This window comes from Mastacembelus armatus, chromosome 6 (genome assembly GCF_900324485.2).
Source record: "Mastacembelus armatus chromosome 6, fMasArm1.2, whole genome shotgun sequence".
Lineage (NCBI taxonomy): Eukaryota > Metazoa > Chordata > Actinopteri > Synbranchiformes > Mastacembelidae > Mastacembelus > Mastacembelus armatus.
The window spans coordinates 2,535,414-2,557,530 of record NC_046638.1 but is presented as its reverse complement, the minus strand read 5'-3'; the positions used below and the strand labels follow the sequence as shown (position 1 = coordinate 2,557,530).

Here is a 22,117-nt window from a genome sequence, read left to right as displayed (position 1 = left end):
CACATTATGCCATCGTAAAAAAATGGCAGAACATTACAATTACAGCGTTTGAGAGGGGGGGGGACTGATATTGAACGTCCTAATCTGGTCACTGAGCATTAAGGGGTCAGAGTAAACCACAGCTGGAAGAGCTAAATGAGGCTGACATCTGCAGCTAAGACCTTAGACATCAAACAATGGGATGTATGAGGACCATGATAGATTTCCTGAGAACAGGAGGTACCATGTGGAGAGTGAGTGAGTGTGAAACCTATTACTCATGAAAAAATAAGGCACAGTGAAAATATAAACATAATACTATTTTGGGGTCTATATATTGGAAGTTATGTTAATATACCTTGCAAAGTGCACTGGGTTTATTTACAGCTCAGATTTAATTTTAATCAAAGATTAAAAATATAGTGTGAAGGGATCAATCCACATCTGATCAATCCAAAAGGCATAAGCCATGTTCATCCCGGGCCTTTAGTGGTGAAACACTGCCACCATTCAGACTGGTGTTGAGAAAATAGGTGGTTATTGGGTAACCCCTGTGACATTTCTACACTCACCCACTTCTTCAAGGGATTGTTGAATCAGATTCTGTGTATACTGCTAAAATACCTCGTCCCTTTCTGCTTTCAAGTTTAGAACAAAAGGACATCCGACCTCTCAGGGTTTGCCTTTTTTTGTGCCAGTTTCAGCCATGGCCCAGTTAAAACATATAACAAATCATAAGACTATGCCAGGCCTTTACTTTTACCTAATGCACAACTCACATTGCACATAGGATCAAGTTATCCTGATTAGCTTGGCCCTTAACTTCTGAAGTAGCTTCAGTATAACTTACTGCTGGAGAGCAATCCTTCACATGCACTTTCCTCATTAGCCCCATACACAAATTAAGAAATTCAGACTATGCTTTGCTGCATTTAACGACAATAAATCTGATTGTTTACACATGTTATACAATCAACCCACTTACCACCAAACAATCTGGGTTTGTGGGGATGTTTAAGAATCACATTGCATCTACTCCCTCAAGAAGGTCCAATGAGGCCTAAAAAAGCTATTTCAGCTGTACTCAGGCACACTGTTGTCTTTGTATTTACACAAAAGCTAATTTACCGACTGGAAATCTATAATATATTGTATTCTACTGTTATATTAAGGAGGGACAAATGCATAATACAGACTTAGAGAAGACTTTCCAGAGGAGTTGAAAGACTCCAGAGGTAGGAGAGGTCCAACTGGGAAAACTTCTGAGAACCAGAGGAAACATGTGAGAGACAAGGAAAACATTTCAAACAGTAGAGCCCTTCTCATTTTCATTGTACCACCTCCACAAGGGTCAGAGGTTAACGTCAAACAAGCCTTCAAGCCTACTCTGTTCTGAAACAGGTGGATCAACAGATTATCAAGTGTTTCCTCCTGAGCACTACCGAACACCAAGGCTATTGTGCTGGTCACTCATGGAGGCAGCAGAGTCCTACTGTTTCAGACCATAGACAGGAGGAGTGAGGCGTTCGAAGACAAGGAGTTTCCTGTCCGTTGATTCGTTCTGGGTGCAGACTTTTTGATAAATGGCGTATAAGTAAAGTGTCTCACTAAACTTTACAGACCCAAATCTCCAACCATTCCCAACTCAAGTTCTCAAAATGTGCATTTAAACTTAGTGTGACCTGAATTTTCTCCTGGATTCAGTCATTAAATTTTGTTAAAAAGTGTTAAAAGACCAAAAACCTACTAGGCCAATTAAAAAGTGCATAAAGCAGCATTCTAGTGTCGCTGTCTGTAGGTACAGTATAGGAACCAAATATCAGATGCTCTTCACAGACAATCTGCTGAAGGAGTCAATATTTCAACAGTTTTGATAAGAACACACAGCATGAAACCACAGGAATAAAAAGAAAATGCAGATGATCCATGCCAGATGCAGGAGCTTCGCTCGTTGTTGACCAGACTCATATGAGCTTTTCCAAACACGGCTTATGTTGTGGGTACAAGATTACTGGATGCTTCTTGACAAGGACTATGGCTGTCAGTTCAGACCAAGGCTTTTTGAAGTTTGAAGACTGATTCATCAGAGAAACAAAGGGAATTCCTAAGAATAACTAACTGTATAGAGGGAAATAAATGGGTGACTTCCTTTCATTACGCTCACAAGTGTTCAAATATAGCCGGTCACAAGGGGACCTGATATGGACTTGTTCATGCAGAGAACCATAGTGGGTCACAGGGAGGATGTTCAGACTTATGTCTACACAACCGTCTCTCTTTAATAAACGTGACAACATCACAGATACACTTCAAGAACCCTTGTTAATCCGCATCTTTATATTCTTGCTATAAAGATTATGCAAATGATTATGTAGTCTTAGACGTCATGTTGGAAATCGTTCTCTTTGATAGAACTTTAGCTTCAAATCTATTGTCCTCACCAACTGTGTTTTTAATGGACTCCTGGTACAGATTCTTCAATGTGATACGAATGTTAGAGAAAAATTAAAAGCATTTTTAGAAACTTAATTTAAGGTTCTTACAGTAACGTATGAAACATCTATGTAAAGTGCCTTGACAGGACTGTATTGTGATTTGGAGCTAGAAAAATAAATTGAATTGAACTGAATTGAATAAGCAGCCAACTGCAACACCACCATTGACGAGTTAAATGATTCTTCTGAATGGAAGGTACATAAAAGAGAAACAACTCACGACAAAAAAGAAGCCACACTTTGCTTACACTGTGTTTTATGTATTTAAAATAGACTTCTGTTTAATTATAAGTATCCAAACATAAGAATGAATCACATTCATCTACCTCGGAGAAAGCCGACCTGCAGAGAGGTGGAAAGTACAAAAACACCTGAATGGCTCTGAAGCTGTGCTGTCACAGGAGAAATTATTAAGCACAAGATGCAAAACGCTAGAAACATCGTCACATAAATATTACAACATTTCAAAGGCAGTGGCTCTCACAGGAAACTGCCAAAACAGATGGGTGTCCACAAGAGGAAACTGGATTGCACTGCATTGCCACACAAATGCCTGCTAATCAGCTTCAGCACTTACGCTAATACCAAGAGGACTGCAAAGCACCTGTGGGAAACTCACTGGCCATTCAGAATAGCCCCACTGCTTATTGCTAATTGTCCCATTGTAAGACAATGGGAGCTCTAGGCCAGTGCTGATCTCCCTCTGAGACCATGTTAGTGACCTAACCTTACCCATGTTCCCACACATTCAAGATTTACAGCCACTGCAAAACCCTTAAGCATCTTTAAGCAAGAACCTTAGACCCAAACCTTGACGAACAATCAAACAAAAAACAACAACAACAATGAAACAGAAAGCTTTAGTTCTCTGGATCTGCCTTATAGAGACCGTAATCACATCTTTTGGATTTAAATCTGCATTTTTTGGCTGGTTAAGCCCATATCTGATTAAGACCTTCTCAAAAGATCCAAAAGGTATCAGTAATATCCAAAACCAAACAGCCAAACAGTGTTAAGCTCTGTGTGCGGCCGCAATCTTACTATAATCCTCAACTTCAAGTTCATGTAAATTCCAGCAAGCAGCTGGTTAATATAATACTGTGTTCATGACTGATGATGTGTACTTATGTGCATAGCATGTAATGTGTACCTTGCATGAACAATAGAGAGTGTAGGAGGATGTTGCTGGACAGGACTCAACCCCACAATGTAGCAGCAGCCCACTGGTGCCTATGTAAAGAATATAGATCAAGCAAAATATGCGAGGCTCTAATGAGACCCTAGACCATAGAAGCCCATTAGAATGTGGTCTGGTGTTCTGCAGGCTTTAGTAGGCAGTCATAATCAGTTTTTGTAAATGATTCATCAAGTACTGATTAAGATGCAGTGTGACAGTGGTAATGTCGGGCTTTCAATGAAGTCTGGAACTTGTAGAACAAGTTGTTTACTATTTTTAATGTGGATTTTGTCTAGCCAGTCATTAAACAGTAACAGGAGTGGAAGGTAAGCTTGCTTATGCAACTATAGGTCAGAGACCAGACCATTCTTTAGCCAGATTGAGAAAATGATGTAGAAATGCAAGAGATGACCAGATAGAGATTAAAGAGAGCAGATCATATTTAGGAAAGAAAGAGAGTGGATACATCAAACAATAAAAGCCCATTAAAGGCATCCATCAGTGTGGCTGTGGCTAGAAATACGGGATCCAGTTATGCCTCTCTGGGGGAAAAGGGGGGATGAATGACTTCCTAACAGGTGGAGTATGAGCTCACCAGAAACAGAGGGGGGTTTAACCTGGGACTGAAGCAGCGTTGAGTTACACAAGCAGCTCCGGAGAGAAACCATGACCCTGTTGCTTTTGCAACTCACATGATATGGATCTCTTTCCTAACCTTTTCCAAGTAATCCTCCCTTCACAGACATACGTATGAGTACGCAGACACAAGTACAAGGACTCACACATACCATGTCTGCCAAGAAAACAAACGTACTGATCCTTTTAGAGACACACAAAAGACAACTTGCTCAAGGACATTGTTCTTCAGCATAAAATATGGATTTGGAGGTTTCATATAACTAGCCCTGGCAGTAAAATCCATAGATGAACAATTCCACAAACAACGCAAACACAGAAAAATGAACCTGTGCTACTGCCTATAGCAAACAACCCACTACACAGCTAAAAACGTCCATTTCTAAATGTGCTGCAAGTCCACTGAAATTATAGTCCTGTCTTAGCTAACCTTTACCGCAATCACTCAAGGTCTGCAGGTAGATGCTTCTCAATGGGAGAAATAAAGAAAGCACAAAAAAAAAAAAAAAAAAAAAAAAAAAAAAAAGCTCAGAAAAAAAATCAATAATTTGTTTTTCTGAGAGCCCAGATGAGCTGTACAGAAATAAGCCCAAGCGGCAGCTGAGCCATGAGGCGTCTGATCTGCCTACGCAGTTCACCGGGCTGCGTCCTCTCTGCCTCCACTTGGGGAGAAAATAGCATCAATGAGCAACACTGCCAGATATTAAGCGAGACTGTTATTTGCACACACACACAGACACACACACACACACACACACACACACACACACACACACACACACACACACACACACACACACACTAGTTTCCCTTTGCTGCAGTTGTCCACCACAGTTAGACAAATTTAAATACATTGCATGCAGTTATCTGGTTTTAATACATTAGCCAGTGCTGGTTCATTTTTCAACATATTCATATCTACAACTGACTTTTAGTTTTTACCAATCCAAATAAACAACCTAAAGCATCTAATGAAACTGTGACTGAAATGATCATGCAAACATACAGTGAAAAACAGCCATAACTTGACCATCAACTTGGACGTTCATGTGAGGACAAAATACTGGGAAACACAATTAAAGATGTAGTAACCTGGGGTGCTATGGTGAGAATTATGTGGGATTCATGTCATATATCAACCTGCACATTAACCTTACATCCGTTCATCAGCTTAAACAACCTTCACTGGAGGAGAAGGAAGAAGCAAGTAAACCAATCCAGACAATCTTTGCATGAGGAGAACACAGATTCTCTGAGTATGTTGAGAATCATAGAAAAACATGAGTCGACCACGGGGGGGGGGCAGGAAGAGTGGGCGTCTTTTCTCTTTCTCTCTTCTTGCCAGGATCCTATAGGCGAGATGACTACAACATAATCAGATCCCGTGTATGTGCCTCCTAGTCTCATCCAAACTCTATTTTCATCTCTTAACCAAGCATCCCCCACTACTCTGTGCAGAGATAACAGTGGGCAGGGAAGCGAACGCGTCATCATTTGCCTTTCAGGTGTCCCTGGTACCTGTAATAGACCTGCCTGGCTATTTTTAGCCTCTTGCATGGACCAACTGTCAGCACATTCCCAAAAGAGGTCCCGGGGATACAAGCTGTATCCTTGACAGAACATATTCAGAGAGCTGGGTTAGTCCAATGTGGAAGGATAGCGGAGGTGACATGCAAGGAGTGACAGGAGCAGAAGTAAACAGCTCAATACTGCTTGAAGTCACTGACCTAAATTTGTTCTTTATATCATGCTCAAAAGCTGTACCCAAAAAAAAATAAATAAATATCAGCCATCCTGTCACATGTCTCCATGTGTCCCTGCTACACATTCATTCAGAACAAAACAAGAGGAATTCAGGGATGTCCTTGAACACTCCAACATTCAGTAATAGGTTTCCTTTGCAGTCAAGCTATTGATTCCTTTCATTATTTATACATTTAATCAAATACATAAATCCACTAAACACGTGACCTAAACAATTTATCATATCATCTTTCCCCAGATGCACAGTGGGAGCCAAAACCCAATTCCTATCTGATGTGTGACTGTGAGACCACGGTCAGAATAGTCGGATCAGAATTCATGTGGTTTATTTAACATCTCAGTCCTCCCTCGTCGTCATTCAGCATCAAAAAACATGGAGGAAAGCAACGAGCTCACATTTCAGAGCCAGGCACATTACCTATAAACATAATTGTGAACCAAACAAGAAGCCAAGGCAAAGGGTGTAATAGCTGTCAGAGTGACAACGTCCCCCTAATCTATAAATAAGTCACTGTGCAGTGTTTAAATACCCAAAAAACTTTGAACATATTATTCAAGGTGAACATTTCTGAGTTTAGGTCTTCCTACCAGGACAACAAGGTGTAAAAGGCTGCACAGGCCTGCAAAGGTAGATGGATATGAAGTCATTTGTATGTCTGCATAGGTATCAGTTTAGGTCTGCAGTATGTGGATTTAGGTATGAAAGAGAGTGCCAGTGCGATTCTCAATGGCGTATGAGAGGATACGTTATGAATGAATGTGCTCCACTGTGCTTTGGACACATATACACAAGCGGGTTAAAAGTGTGTGTGTGTGTGTGTGTGTGTGAGGGTGTTATGCAGCCTGTGGGAGCCCGTGTCCTGCTGGAAGTTGAACCCCCCACCCCCCGAGCTGTTACTATCTTTAGCTCGTTTCCGTCGTGGCTTGTCACTCGTGTTCTCCTCTACAGCACTAAAATCTGGTATCTAAACCTCCAGGCCATCCAATATCCTGGACTTCCCGTCCACATGGAGCTAGAGAGGGTTGAGGGCAGGGTAAACTGTGTAAATGTAGACACACACACACACACGCACACACACACACACACACATACACACACACATCTCAAACCTGCATTGCCTTATTCACAGTTGATAGGTGCACCTGATTTACGCCATTAAAAAACGAAGGGCAGAGCTAATACATTTGCAACACACACACACACTCACACAGGATGAGTGTGTGTGTGTGTGTTCTATGTAAAAGGAACATAGAGGTCTGTCACAGAAGGATTCCCGGTAGAGGACACCTTGTCTGGTAAAACTGGCGTCACAGCTATCGTCTGCAGGGACATGGGAGATGGCACAAGTAACCAAATCTAACCTTCTGCTACCTTTTAAACACACACACACACACACACACACACACACACACACACACACTGCTAAAGCTGTGAGGACTGTTTAGTTCTCAGTATTACTAAAAACACAATTTTAACCCCACTTCACCCTTTAACCCTACCCCTAATTAACCAGGTGCTGGAGAATTGTGGCTAAATAAACCTCATCATTTTTGCTCAGACCCAATCTAAAGGACCCTCAATGATCTCTCTGGCTCCCTGAAATCTAACACAAAGAGCAGAACAACGTCTAGTACGTGTCACATTGCTAGCATTACAAATTTAAGAAAATTTGTATTTATGCTCGCTCTGTTGTCCAAGGTAGAGGACAAGGGGAAAGCACAACAGGGGTCAGTGGTCTAGAACACTGATGGACACTGTTCGCGTAGAGGAGATACGTCACTTCATAGCTACTGGTGTCTATCAAAGCTCTGGGATGTCAACGGAGAACGAGGGCACCACCCCAGGCCTCTCTGCTCTGAAATGACATAGTGTTTGGTGATAACGCTCCATTCAGGAGCACTGGGCTCTGCTAGGGCCTCTGGCTTAATGAGCCTAATGTCTAAGGCAAAAAGAAAGAGAAGGAGAGAAAGGGGAGGAAAACCACAGCTGATGCCACATCAGTGTCATCATGTTGTTACTGACGTCAGCTCCCTGTTCACACAAACATCCTGAATGAAAGTCTTCATTTCTGTGCTCACGTGTAAAATGCTTATAAACAACTCCCCATGGCAACGCCATGAGAACAGCTACAGGCATCATGCAGAGTATTTTATTTACAGTAACCTGTTTGTATTGTACATTTGTCATTCAAAAACTAAAGATTCGATTATCATCAGCTGATGTGTTTCATGGTGCTGCCATCTTTGGCAAAAATTGGCTTAAATAAGGGAAAAAACACTTTCTACTTTCACAGCAGATTATTTTTAAACCTGGCTACAGAACCATAATTATAATGAAGGGACCAAAGCTTAGTACCACTGAAGTCAAAAGAAAAAGACATATAATGCATAAATCATAAGCAGAGATGACCCTGAATTAAGGACATGAAGGTCACTGATGGCAGCAGGAACCTCCTCATCCAGCCACCCACGTACCCACCTGAGGCTATTAGCATCTCCTGTCCCTTCCCTCTCACCCCTTCTCTCTGCTGCTGTGTTTCCTCCTACACTTGGGTCCATTAGGGCAATGGAGGGGAAACACAGGCGCTGGGCGGAAGGGAAAGCACTCTGAGAACATCAACAACTGTGGAAGGAGGAGGGAATGACCAGAGGGGAAGACAAGAGGGAAGGAGAGTTTCTCAGTGATGGAAATCAGTTGATGAGAGCTGACAGGAGGAGCAGCACTGGGGGCTCCCTGCTCCGAACAGATCTAAACAGGAAAGACCCACACACACACACTCACACACTCACACACTCACACACTCACACACTCACACACTCACACACTCACACACTCACACACTCACACACTCACACACTCACACACAATATCCATTGACTCATGTACGGACACACATAATTTGGCAAATTCGGATATCCACTGACATGTAAACACATATCAGGCTCGGCCAGTCACTCACATGGACACTGACACACCTACATAGACGCGCTGGCTACGACAAGGTAGAGGAGGCGAGGAAGAAGAAAGATGGACGTGCACGAATGAGTCAGGAAATGTGTGTGTTTATGTTTTAAATTTAACACATTTAATTTCAATGCATTTATCAGACGCAATAACAGTAAATAACCAGTAAAGGACCAGCAGTTATCTTGCTAGGATAGCACTGATGTATATGTATTGAAATGCGTGTGACACCAGGGTGCAGCGAGTTAAGCAGGAACGCAAAACTCCAGTTGTTCTATTATTAGAGATGGGGCTTCAGCTCCCTGTTCAGGGCCCCCAGGAGACCGCAGCACCGGCACGTGGATTTCTGCTCTTTCCCCATCTCTCTGATTTCTATCCCTTTCCATCGTTCTTCACTCTGATCTCTCACAGGCATTTCCATTCAGGCATGCCCGGGCAATTCACGCAGGCAGCACAGACGGGCTCTGTTAGCAACATTGAGAAGGAAGAAGAGGAGAAACAGGAGGAGGAGGAAGAAGAAGGGTGAGGGGACGAGAGGGAGCAGGCGCCAAATCCGAGAGAGACCCCACCGCAGTCCAAGGCCAAATCAGGTCAACAAGAAACTATGTTTTAGATGATAGATGAGGAGGACATGCATACAGGGGACAGCAACACGAGCACCAGAAAACACATGGAATAACACTTCCCCTGCAGACTGCTCAGCGTCTATTTTATGCCCATCTTTGTTATTTAACACTGCAAAGTCCCTGGTATCTCTTGTGACTGAAGCAAAGCGAAACATCTCCTTGGTTGTTCTGTTAAAGGAAGTTCTAGTTTCTGTGGGTGTCACTATTTTAAGTCTGTTTAGCCACAGCAGGTATCAACATGTAAAGTAGATCTTTAATCTCTTATTAGTAAGACGAGACTGCTAGACATGCAAAATGTGTCACTTCCTGAATGCCAGACAGCTCTTCTTAAGAAAAAAAACATGTACAGCACATTAGCTATTTCGACTGGCATCTAGGAGCAGGCAAACATACTTTGTCGATATTTACGTTAAACTATCATTTCAATGACTTTTCTAAATGTAACAGTTTACCATAAGTCTGATACTCCAGGCAGGTTAAACCGAGTGCTGTACTTTACCCATTCACCATTCACAGTTATTTATTAACGTCAGAACATTGTAAGTCATGAATGGCTGTTCAGTTGTGTGTTTACCCGACTCTTGAACCAAAACCACTTATCTGACTTGGCCATCCTTAGTCTAAATGACTTCCACTTGGCTTGGTCCATTCATGGCTTTCTTTCCACACAGAAACCAACAGCAGGAAAAGAGACACTAAGAAAACTAGGACAGCATGCTAAAGAAAATGTAATACTGCTGCTGTAAGAGCTGTTACACACACAGGCTCAGTTTTTCAACATGCTACTTTTTCGACAATCAAAAGACAGATGATCATTAAAAAGCACCTTTTATAGCTCAAGTGTATCAAGTCCCCTTTTCTTCAAACATCACGCCACAGTTTACAGAAACATCTTCTCATTTTAGTCACTCAGCCCTAAATGAAACCATCTCCAAATCTCTCCAAATGAAATATTCACCTGCTTATGAAAAGACATGAGTGAACATGAGGACATGCTCATAAGCATGCATAATCACTTTCATTGTGATTCATGGTAATAATTGTTTTATAATTCACTGTTTAAGTGAACAGAGGTTTAAAGCTTTTTGTTTGAAACTCAGTTCACATTCACTAAGCTGTGATGGAAGAAAGGATAAAGCACCGTATTATTTATTTACCTTTCTGGGCTGCTGTAAAGTGGGACGAGCTGTGGATCCTACTGCCGCTACTCACAGACCAGACTAAAGGCCTGTTGCATGTGATGCACAGGTGATGGTTTAAATCAATGCATTTTAATGGATCTAAGATTCAGGCTAGACACAAAACGTCAAGCCTGACATGTTTTAGTAGAAACAAACACAACAATGTAGTTTACAGCAACCAAGAGCAAATGATTGATGTGAAACTCTCTGGTCTTTAACACAGCAGTGGATATTTCACCACACACCTTATATCTAAACCAGTTATCCTCACCTCTCTTAAAGCATGATGTGTTTCTAATACGACCCCACCTACAGCAAAGCCATGTTTCTACCCAGTTTATCCAGGATCAGCATTTGTGTAGTAAGCAGACGACAATAATTCAAACACAGGATTTTACCTTGTAACAAAAATGTGAACTTCCTACTCAAGTTCAAGGTCAGGTCAATGGTTTGCCATTGTAGACGGGCCCTGAGCAAATAAAAACTACAGACCAGAATAAGATACTTGTGTTTACAAGGTTGTGGGATCAAAACAAAACTCCAGAGGGCAGCTGGAACAGGCTTGTAATGGAAAGTATCCTGAAGGAATAAGTACTGCTCTGACAAAGGCCAACTGTAAGTTTATCTGACAGTACTCACAAAATCACACCTAACATAAGAAGTCTAATAAACTATACTTTGAATTTGTTATATTACAAAAACATCAACATTTTTAGGAGTATTTCAGACTAAATACCTAAATTTTCAACATTTCAACTTGGATCAAGAATTTCACACTGAACTGCAGCTACAGGGAAACATCATTTTTAAGCCACAACCACGTCTTAAGATGAATAAATCCAATATTTTATCACGTTTCTTTCTGCTGGGCAGCACCTCTAGCTACTGAATGGACTGCTGTCCAAACCAGGTTTGTGTGCTGCAGCACTGTGGCAAAAATAAACAATGGCCTGCACTGCCACCTGATGGTGACAAAGGTATTCCCCCCCCCCCCCCCATACTGGAAGAACAACCTCGAATCTGTTGTGTCCCATAAACCTAAATAACAGACGAATTTGTACAGGCACAAACTTTTCATTCCAGTTTTGCCACTGGTTATATGTTGTGACCTCATCCTTTAACCATTCAGACCAATGTAGTAAATATTTTGATGTTTATATTTGGAGCATTCAGATGTGAAGGCTGGTTTAGGATGTCAGCTTACCATGGTGCTATGAACAGCTTGGCCCAGCTCTATGACACGTGGGTCACTGGACTGAGTGTCTGCCACCGATGGACTGATCTGTGGAGAGGACCAAAGTCAAATACCTGCTCCCATTTTAGCTTTTCAACACACCTCTTCATTCATCTCGTTTAGAATTTACTAAACATACAGATGTTAGATTATGACACTATTATAAAACGCTTTGCATATGAAGTAAAACTGAACTGACCTGAACGGTTGTGGGCTGGGAGTGATGAAGGTGTGGTCCTCTGGGATGGATGTCGGCCAGGTGGGGTGGGGGATCAGGGGTGGCCCTCCGGCTGTGCTGTTGTAGGACATCCTGGTAAGGTTTGGTATCAAAGTTTGTCCTCCACATCAGCACCTAGGAGACCATGGCAGCAGCAGAACTCCTGTGACCCACCTTTCTAACATTTTCAAGTTACAATCTACTGGGAATCTGAGGATATGAGGACCAGGGTCATTACGTTGTCATGAAACACTAACCTGACTGTCAGCTCCACCTGAGGCAAAGAGATCCCCACCCCTGGAAAAAGCTACCGTGATTACAGCACCCTGAATTAACAAAGCAAAAGCAGAAACATGGCATGACAAACACCAACAAGGGCTAATATTATATACATATTGTTACTAACATATATATATAGAGATAAATACTAGAACTGGAATAATGGTTCTGAGACTGTCTAGAGTGTCTCATAGTGTCCCATGTCTGTGGGTAACCTGAGCAGTGCTGCAGCATCACCTTGTGCCCATGGAGGGTGTAGATGAGGCGTCCCTCCAGCAGGTCCAGGATCTTAACAGTGCTGTCACTGGAGCCACTGATCAGGTAGTTGTTGGACGGGTGGAAGGAAAAGCTATTGATTCTTGCACTGTGGACTGAATAAAACAAAAAAAAACACATATAAAAATAAAGCACACACACAAATAAAAAAATTAACAGCAATTTTAAACCCTGGTGCTCTACAGAAAAGTGGGTAAATAAATTTCTTACCATCATAATTTTCTATATTTTACATCAGTTACTTGCTTTTTAAACAGGATTATTTTAACTCTTTCTGATGTACCTTGATAATGCTGGATCAGCTTGTTGGTCCGTAGATCCCAAATTTTCAGGGTACTGTCAGCTCCTGAGGATGCAATACAGGTGCCACTTGAATTGAAATCAACAAATGTTGCTGACCTGGAAGAAAAAAAACAAAACAAAAACAAAGATATTGACCTGCAGCAAATTACCAATCAAGTATGGAAACAATAAACAGCAGTGCCATCTGTAGGAGAAAGAGTTTCTTGCACAACAAAATAGAAAACATAATATTCAGAGATGATGCAAAGGATAATTTGATAAAATTACATAAACAGACAGCAGTGCATATGTAAAGCCATTGTGATTGGCCTCCCTTTGCCCTGGGACTGACTTGGGAGGGTCATCAGTTAATGTGGTTCACCTGGAACCTCCAGACTATAATCATTGGGCCGTGCAGTCGCTTGGTTTCCCCAGTTAACAACTAAAATTCACTCTGCATCTTCTTCTTTAGCTTAGGGTTCACTTGAGTTTTAATAATTCTACTAGTTTAACTATAACCTTTGTGGGGGACCCCCTTCTCGTCACATTCCCTGAACTGGTTTTTGACATAATTAAAACAAAATCCAAACTGATGGATCTCAAGCAGGTTGTCTTTGGGACGTACTCTCCATAATCAGTGAAACAGTTGATGCAGTGTTTAGTGGACGTGTCCCAAAGGCGGACTGAACGGTCGTCCCCACAGGAAGCTATGAGGCGCCCATCTGGAGAAAACCTGCAAAAAAAAAAAAAAAACAAAAAAGAAAGAAAAACGCAGCTTAGTGCAAACAGTTACTTACCAGCTATGTTATAGGAAAAGGTGCACATTCATTCTCTATGTTAGTAGAATTATTCACATAAAAATAGTGTCTGTCCTTCAGCAGACAAGACAAATCGTTTATTTTCATCTATATAAAACATATACACACACATCAACACTGAAGGGTCCTGACAGTGTAACAGTACCTGGCACAGCGCACCCAGTTCGTGTGCTGGCTGAGGGAGTAGACGAAGCACTGCCGGTGAACACTCCATACTTTGACTGACTTGTCATCAGACGCTGTCACCAGTCTCTGGCCATCATGGGAGAAGGCGACGCTGCGTACGGCGGCTGTGTGGGCTTTGAACACTGTCGATTCTCCTTTCCTGTGACGGACACACAACAACAAATTAAACATAAATAAAATCCAATCTGCATGTATATGTACCATGCAGGTACAGATAATGGATGGATGGATAAATGTATATTTACTGAATAAAGCCCCTGAATAAAGTGCCAAAAGTAAACATGGAGCCTTACATGGAAGGTGTCCACAGTCGGACCGTTCTGTCCTTCGAGGAAGTGGCCACCAGTTTGCCAAAGGGGGAAAACTGCACACCAGTGATGACGTCTTGGTGGCCAATAAAGCGGAAAGCCCTCGCCTTGGGAGCCAGATTCCATATCATAAGGCTCTTATCCACTGACCCTGAGGCTAGAGGGAGACAAAAGATGGACAGATGAAGTTCGGTCCAGAATTGTATAATAAACTTTGAACATTAAAATCTAAAGAACAACTGGAGAACTGCAAAGATTTACTACTGGTACTGTAGAATAAAAGGCTGGATGTGAGTAAGGTTTGTGCTTGCTATAAACACACACATGTACATGCATCTTAGATATAAGCATGATTAAGTGAAACTTCAGCAAACTGTCTACAGTCTGAAAATGCATCTGTGAGTTTGTCAAGTTTGTAGTGATGCAGAAGTTACCCAGCTGTTTGCGGTTTGGACTGAAGTCTGCACAGGTCACGGCATCTTTGTGTCCTTTGAAGTGTCTCTCTAAGGTAGGATCCTCCTGCAACACAGAGCTCACAGTCAGGAAACCCCACATTTCCCTTTTCCTGTCAGAGGGTGCTTCTATGCATCGTTAGGGGACCCTGCAAAGACAGCTGGTGTCACTGAAAGATCTCTGCAGACCCAGGTGTAGGCAGGTGTGCTGCTGATTGTGGAGGGCGAGGCAGGAGCTCCTTGGAGCTTTAGAGAGACATGATGCTCAAAGCGTTTATTGTCATATGCACAGTAAGAAGAACATGTTTCCCTGTATGTGCAAAGAAAGTGTGCAATATTGGCTTATGTGCAAAAGTAACAGATGTGCAAATGGCATAAAAACCACAAGTGATAAAAAAAAACAGCAGCAATAACAGTAACAATATGGAAACTGTGATGAAAAATCTCTTTAGGCTGAAGAACCATTCAGCAACAAGCCAGAAAACTTTACTGAGACGAGTTGACATCGAGCACCCAAGGGTGTGTGACAGTCCCAGTCAGCAAATCCTCTTAGCAGAGCTATCAAACTCGACTCAGCTGCACTAACACACGTTAGTTCATTAGCGTTAAAACAGATACACTCACCATGACAGAGGCCATCGCACACATCTGTGGTCTTCCAGCGCTAATGTGGTCTGAGGGAAACCCGAACCGACCCGCTCCTCTGTCCGTCCATGACTGTCAAACAGTCCGCCTTCCTCATCCGTCTCAGACCCGACCTGTCGAGCCCAGATGATGCGGGGTTCTGTTCGCTGTCAGTGTTTTAACAACTTTGAGTTCTGAATAAACAGGTCAGAGTTTTGCGTTTTTCTCCTGTTTACTGCTAAATATCAAACAAACATCAAACCACCTGTGTTTTGTCTTGACGAAGAGTTTGGTGCCGCGTTCACGAACGTCACGGTAAGAGAAAATTACCTAAGGGGGGAACTAAGGGGGGAAAATCGCAAGTGTTTAACTTGTAAATAAAATAGTAACCTATCGATAAAGTTTTGCGATACGTCAAATTAATCATAGGTTTGCATACCAACCTAAGAAGGAGAACTCGACATTCATTTACAAAGAGCACGAGGCATATTCAAATAAAAACAAGAAAAAGAAAACAAAAGAAGGATATTTAGTAACAGTGCTTGGTTACGGAGAATGATTAAAGATGAACACCTCTGTGGTGCTACCGACGAAGCAGGAATATTAGCAGCACTATACCCAAAATAGCAAACTTTGTAAACAAAATATTAGATTATTTCTCTCGGACGTGAATGCGACATATCGTTAAGGCGGAGCGTCCTCTGCTGCTTAGCAACGGCGAGACATTTCATTGGTGACTGCTCGGGGAGAGAAGCGGCGCAGTATCGGCGTCTCTGATTGGTCCGTGTGAAGGCACGGACGAATTAGCAGCGACGTTGTTCAACTTGGAAATTACTGTTTGGCATTTCGGTTTGAAAAGATGTCGCTCACTCGGGGCATTGGCAATGTCGAGGTAATGTTAGTTAAATAACAGCTTTACTTATTTTATTTACTTACTAACTGCTAATGTTGTGTTACAGGCTATATCCCGCGTTGTTCATAAATTGTGGTTCAACAATACCAGGCGTGGCTATTGTAGCTAGCTAGCTAGTTAGCTGTGACCATTGAGTTACCATGTCAACAGTACACCTGCGACCTTACCTGAGTGAGTTACCTGTTTTCCTAAACAACCTAATGACCTTTCTGTCTTTGCCTGCTAGTATATGAAGAAGAAGATACCGAAAAACGCAAAGTATCAACATGTCAAAACGCGTTTGGACACAGGTATTTTGTTTATGTAACGTTACATTATCCTTGTTTACCGTAATGATGTTTATAGATGTTTGTTTTTTTCATTGTGTTCCTGTTATATTTTAATTGATAGGGTGCAGCCTTACAAAATATCTGGAAAGACTGGAGGACATTAAAAGAAGTGAGTAACTTGGGTTAAAAAAGGAATTGAATCTGTAAATCTGTTCATTTCTTTATGTTGTTATGTCTTTTGTGATTTTTACTTTAAGCACTTTCTAAGCACAAATTTAATTTTAATGGGCTAAACATTGTGAAATTGTCATAATTGCAAACATTTTCTATGATCCTGAAATTATGAGCAGTAGATTATTTATGGATAGACGGGATGGAAATCCATAAATAAGGTTCAGTAGGCAAAAGGTGCTGTTTATGATACTTCACTGAAGCATGTGGATAAAGACAGTCATTTTAATATATCATCAAAATGTTTTCCCACATTAACATTTGTTAATGAGAGATTCCTCTTCGTCTGTGAGCTAATAAGGTCCCACTGATATTTTAAAACTGAGTCTGAGCTGTGTAGTAATGGAGTTGTGTTTGGGAGGAAGCATGGAACACACAGGGAGAGTTGAGGTTTATAATGAAGCCTTAGAAGGAGATGATGAAAAAGCAGACCTGAAAGACCCAGGTAATTCAGTAATTTTCACATGAACTAATTGATTTGTTAGACAAGTGGTTAGACCTTTTGATTCAAGGTACAAAGTTATTATCTAAAGTTATAGCAGTTCTTATATTTGTTTTTTCCCCCTACTATTTTAGATTACAAGTATCGAAAAGACGAAATATTCAAGCGATTAAAAGTGACAACATTTGCACAGTTGGTAAGTGTCAGTGTTTATTTCTTTTCAATACAGTAACATCCTGTTAGATTTATGTTGGAGTTAATGGAAAGTCCAGCCAGAAGGTTTTGCATGGTCGATATTTGGAGGTAATGGAATGAATTAATTGAGAAAACCTGATCTGTTCACAATGCTTAATAATTAAAAGAATCCTTTTTACAAATAGTATTGGACAGGCAGCTCTGAAGTCACTGAGTTTGCTTTATCTTCATTACCGACTCCAGTGATACCATTCTCTTTCCAAAGCATTTTCTTTTCTTCTTAGTACAACCATCTTTAATTTCTGAACTTGTTTTTCACACCAGATACTTCAGGTAGCTTCCGTGTCAGATCTAAATGAAAGTGAGAATGATGATGAATCACACGGCTTGGAAGGTAACAGCTGGCAGAATTATTTCTTCATTTAACGCTGTGAAACTTTATCTCCACCTTTAAATCAAATGACTCCAACATTTTAAAACAAATTTAATCAAGGTCACTAACATTGCTTGTGCTGGAAAATGCATGTAAGGTTTTAAATGGATTTAAGTCTTTAATAGTGGGTGGTTGCCTGTTGATTTCCCACTCCTATTCATTTGTAGACAATTTGTCGGTGGTGTCTATTGGAGACCTAGAGGGTCTGTCTGATCACACCAACGGCTCCCCACAGGCGTTACCTCTTTCAGATCGCCATGACGCAGGTGACACCAGGGAAATCTGCAACTCTGCCAGGTCCACACTCTTAAGGTACTGTAGCTGCATATAATTAGTGACTTAGTGAAATCATTGATACGTGTTAAAGGGTCATCCATCTGTCCATACATTAGCTGCATTAGTTCTAACCTTTATACTATAGAAGATTAGAGGAGGACTTGAGCCATTCCCATCTGACACTGGGTAAGAGGTGAGGTACACCCTGGTCTCTCAGGGCTGACACAGGAAGGCCCCAGTGAGCCAGCAGGTTCATATTTATTTATTTATTTTTTATCAGCATTCTGTATATAATATAAACACCTGCATAGTGTGACTCACACACAGAGTCTCACACTCAGCTTCAGTCACACCTAGGATCCAAAGTCAGAATCCCTAATCACACAAACACCTGTAACCCTACACTCACCATATCTGTGCTTGTACCCAGCATACTGCACATCCACTTTTTGTCCTTTGAGACATCTGCGTGTGTACACCACCCTTTTGTATAGTGCACAATAACCTCCCTCAATCTGTTGTTAGCGTCCCCTCCACCCTCCAGCTTGAACGGGAAGCTCAAAAGTGTAATTTTATCTGGTGCTTCTCTGGGGGGCCAGAGACTGGGCCTCTCTAATGACAGCTTTTAGGTCACTGGGGCAAACTTACCTACGCAAGGGAAAAATGTTGTCTTTCTCCCATACAGCTTAGTTTAGCTCATTACCACAGTCACATTTTCTCCAGTGACACTTCTGCAATGAATCTTGTTAAACATTAGCTCATCTGAAACCTTCCAGATTAGCCCCTCTCTGCTTTATGAAACATAATCAGTACTGAATCAGTGCTCATGCTCAAAGAGTGTGAATAAAAAAAAAATATATAGACGTAAATATCGTGTTTCCACCATCAATGCCAGGTGTGTCAGTGGCTGGTAGGCATCTTTTAAAAAACATACATCTTGAGGAAATATTGTCTAATAAAAACACAACATTAAGGACTGTAACAAATGGTTTATTGTTGGCAAACCTGGACAAAATAGAAATTGCATTACAGCTTATTTGTATAAAAAAACAAGGAAAGGAAAGACATCAAACTAAGTAATCTAAGCCTCTGTCCTTTACCAGTGTTATCAGTGGTGTGGGAGAGCTGAACCTCGAACGGAACAATCAGAAGGAGGACAAAGTGTCGGTGTCCAACCCTGGACCAGATGACAGGCCTTACCCTGACTGCCCCTACCTGCTGCTGGACGTTCGAGACCGCGACCAGTACGACCACTGTCACATCATCAGTGGTAGGTAGTGACAATATGAAGCTGGATCACCAAACTTTTCATGGCTTACAGAATATCTTTATCATCCTTGTTTTTGTTTTTCTCCACTTTCCTTCCCACAGCACACAGTTTCCCCATTGCCATGCTGTCTCGAACAATGAACCCCTACACCAAAGAAGTTCTGGAATATGTATCCTTAACAAACTATATGCCCCTCCACCTAAAGCATTAACATTGCATTGCATGTAACAAAAACACTATCGAAGATTTTTTTTAAATGCAGTTACAACTGACTGTTGACTTGCCTGAACTTAACTCACACTCTGTGTAGAAAAATGCAGCAGGGAAGATCATCATTGTGTATGATGAGGATGAAAGAATAGCCAGCCAGACAGCGACCGTTATGTGTGAACGAGGATTTGAGAATCTGTTCATGCTCTCTGGAGGTAAACACTGGTATTACTGGAGCTGTCTAAGCCACTCACATATATGACAATGTTGAAACTAGAACTGGTGCAGATTCAGTGACTGAAAAGAGCCATGCCCCAGTGTGCTGTCCTCTCCCAGGTCTTAGAGTAATCGCTCAGAAATTTCCAGAAGGGATGACGACAGGCTCCATCCCGACCTCTTGCCTGTCCTCTCCCACATCGCTGAAAGCAAAGAGGAGCTCTGTGCAGCAGCAGCCATTGCAGGCAGCAGAGAAGAGGTGGCGGTTTACATCAGATGAACTGACCAAGATCCAGGAACAGCTTGAGCAGATTCTTATCCCAAACAACACGAACAGTAAGACTGCCCTCTCAGAAACTCAGAAACCAATGCCTTGTCATTTGCTAATAAATGAATGTAAAATTCTGTTATCAAAATCAGGAATCCAAACCTAAAGAAAGCTACTCTGACAAATGATTTTTTTCTGTCTCATCACTGCAGTAAACCTCAGTATTGTTCACATGTGTTCACTGCAGGCCTCATGTCCAGCCGCATGTCAACTGTCAGCTCCCAGTCTAAAGCGTCCAGCGCTCGGAGTCGACAGAGTTCCTCTATAGGTGGGAGGGACAGCGCCAGGGTGCAGAGCAGTAGACCCTGGAAATAACCCCACTCTCCTCAAGCACACAGATACACACAGACATACATGCCTCCGATATGAGTCCACTGTTTCCAGTCCAGTCCTATGACCCCCACTCCATTACTGTACATTCTGCTGCTGTAAAGTCAGAGGTGGACAGGGACCTAATTACAGGAGCTTGTGTACACACAGTTTTTTTTTGTTTTGTTTTTTTCTCTCGTGTGTTTCTGGCACCCACAACCACCTTGTTTTCCAGAAGTCCTAATTTTGTCTACCTGACTAACACTGTTTAAGAATTGGTTGCTCTATTCAAAATGGAGCTTGGTTTTACTCAAACTCTGGCACAGATGTTGAATACTAATTACTCTTAAGCTATGTGTTTACCAGGTTTGGAAACTACACTCACCTTTGGAAAGTAATAAGCAGGAACATAACAGCAGCAAATGAATGATTAAACTCTTAAGTCTGTGATATCTGGACAACAGCCAACATAAAACTTGAAAAAGAAAAAATATGAAGGAACTCAGCAGAGACATTTTAGTGAATAGTTAAATACTGCACGTGCATTGTCACCACAGAAGATTTATGTCAGACTGTAGTATTTTAACTCTACTGCATTCTTTAAATATTTAATAAATGGTGTACTTTTGAATGTTTGCACAGTGCCTCACCCGTGAACCTGAACTGTTTCTTTGCACTCAAGTTACTATTTCATACACACTTCTCTGTTTTTCAGAAATGCACGTACGGGGGATTTGTCAAAGTTGTAATTTATCATTATGAGAAAGATCATGTTCAGTACATCAGTATGGCAGCCACCAAAATAAAGGCACTCCTAAGAATTGCCATTTTATGGCTGCATACAGAATCACTTAATGCTGATTTGACAGGAAGGACATGCTGGGAATATCGGTATTACCTGAGGTGTAATATAGGTACAAGTTATATTACAGAGTTTGATCCATTTTGTTGAGTTAAGAAAAAACTTGTGCTGTATTTTTGTCATGTGCTTCATATTGTTCTGATGTCTGATTATTGTTTCCTTGACTTCCTTGCAACTTTTGCCTCCTCTTATACACTAATGTGAATGTGACCTTTTTGAGCTGGGTGTTGTGCAGAACAGTTTGATCACACTAAGTGATTAGTCGAGGCCTTCACACAAGTACAGACAGTATAGATGTGCACAACACAAAACAGTGTCATTAAAGGAAGGAAGCGAGCATGTCGTCAAAACTCTCAACACATTTCAGTTCAGGCCAGGTCCCATGATGCATTTGTAAAGGTGAAAAAACAGTATTGCTTTCGCTCTTTAGTGACTTTCATTGTGCTTGCTCAATTTTTCCTTGATACACTCACAGTCTATGAAGTGCATTTAACATTTTAACATCTCTGCAGCCTTGTGTTGTCACCGTCAGGCTTATGTGGTTTTCATTGAGCGTATGGTTTTGTTTGTAAATGAATATGTATAAATAAAGTGTATGATTGTTTGTTGTCTAAGACAGAAAGAGAAACAGTAAAAACTGATGGAATTAAAAAAACATTTTATG

At 41.4% G+C, this 22,117-nt stretch overlaps 2 protein-coding genes across 3 annotated transcripts in view; one reads left to right on the top strand and one right to left on the bottom strand.

The window, feature by feature from the left end:
• poc1b (POC1 centriolar protein B) overlaps positions 1-15,784 on the bottom strand; it is a 31,861-nt gene extending 16,077 nt beyond the window's left edge. The window contains exons 1-10 of one of the 2 annotated variants that reach the window (XM_026312452.1): positions 15,500-15,784; positions 14,858-15,024; positions 14,409-14,580; positions 14,075-14,254; positions 13,737-13,844; positions 13,113-13,228; positions 12,791-12,924; positions 12,532-12,600; positions 12,257-12,409; positions 12,028-12,105 (exon numbers count right to left, since the gene is read on the bottom strand). In XM_026312452.1, the coding sequence (XP_026168237.1) occupies positions 12,028-12,105; positions 12,257-12,409; positions 12,532-12,600; positions 12,791-12,924; positions 13,113-13,228; positions 13,737-13,844; positions 14,075-14,254; positions 14,409-14,580; positions 14,858-14,978 (1,131 nt within the window). In that variant the 5' untranslated portion in view covers positions 14,979-15,024; positions 15,500-15,784. The remainder of the gene's footprint in view (positions 1-12,027; positions 12,106-12,256; positions 12,410-12,531; positions 12,601-12,790; positions 12,925-13,112; positions 13,229-13,736; positions 13,845-14,074; positions 14,255-14,408; positions 14,581-14,857; positions 15,025-15,499) is intronic. The other variant, XM_026312453.1, reaches the window with a different exon arrangement.
• Positions 15,785-16,297: 513 nt separating this feature from the next.
• Positions 16,298-22,102, top strand: cep41 (centrosomal protein 41). Its single transcript, XM_026311533.1, has 11 exons — positions 16,298-16,391; positions 16,639-16,702; positions 16,803-16,850; positions 17,489-17,550; positions 17,874-17,943; positions 18,150-18,294; positions 19,362-19,528; positions 19,630-19,697; positions 19,839-19,953; positions 20,075-20,290; positions 20,470-22,102. The coding sequence occupies exons 1-11, from the start codon at positions 16,359-16,361 to the stop codon at positions 20,595-20,597; spliced, it is 1,116 nt and encodes a 371-aa protein (XP_026167318.1). The 5' UTR covers positions 16,298-16,358; the 3' UTR covers positions 20,598-22,102.
• The last annotated feature ends 15 nt before the right edge of the window (positions 22,103-22,117 follow it).

Coding starts and splice junctions, on each gene's coding strand:
- cep41 (XM_026311533.1), top strand. CDS start 16,359: ATGTCGCTCACTCGGGGCATTGGCAATGTCGAG. Junction 16,703..16,802: donor CAAAACGCGTTTGGACACAG/GTATTTTGTTTA, acceptor TTTAATTGATAG/GGTGCAGCCTTACAAAATAT. Junction 18,295..19,361: donor GCCAGGTCCACACTCTTAAG/GTACTGTAGCTG, acceptor GTCCTTTACCAG/TGTTATCAGTGGTGTGGGAG.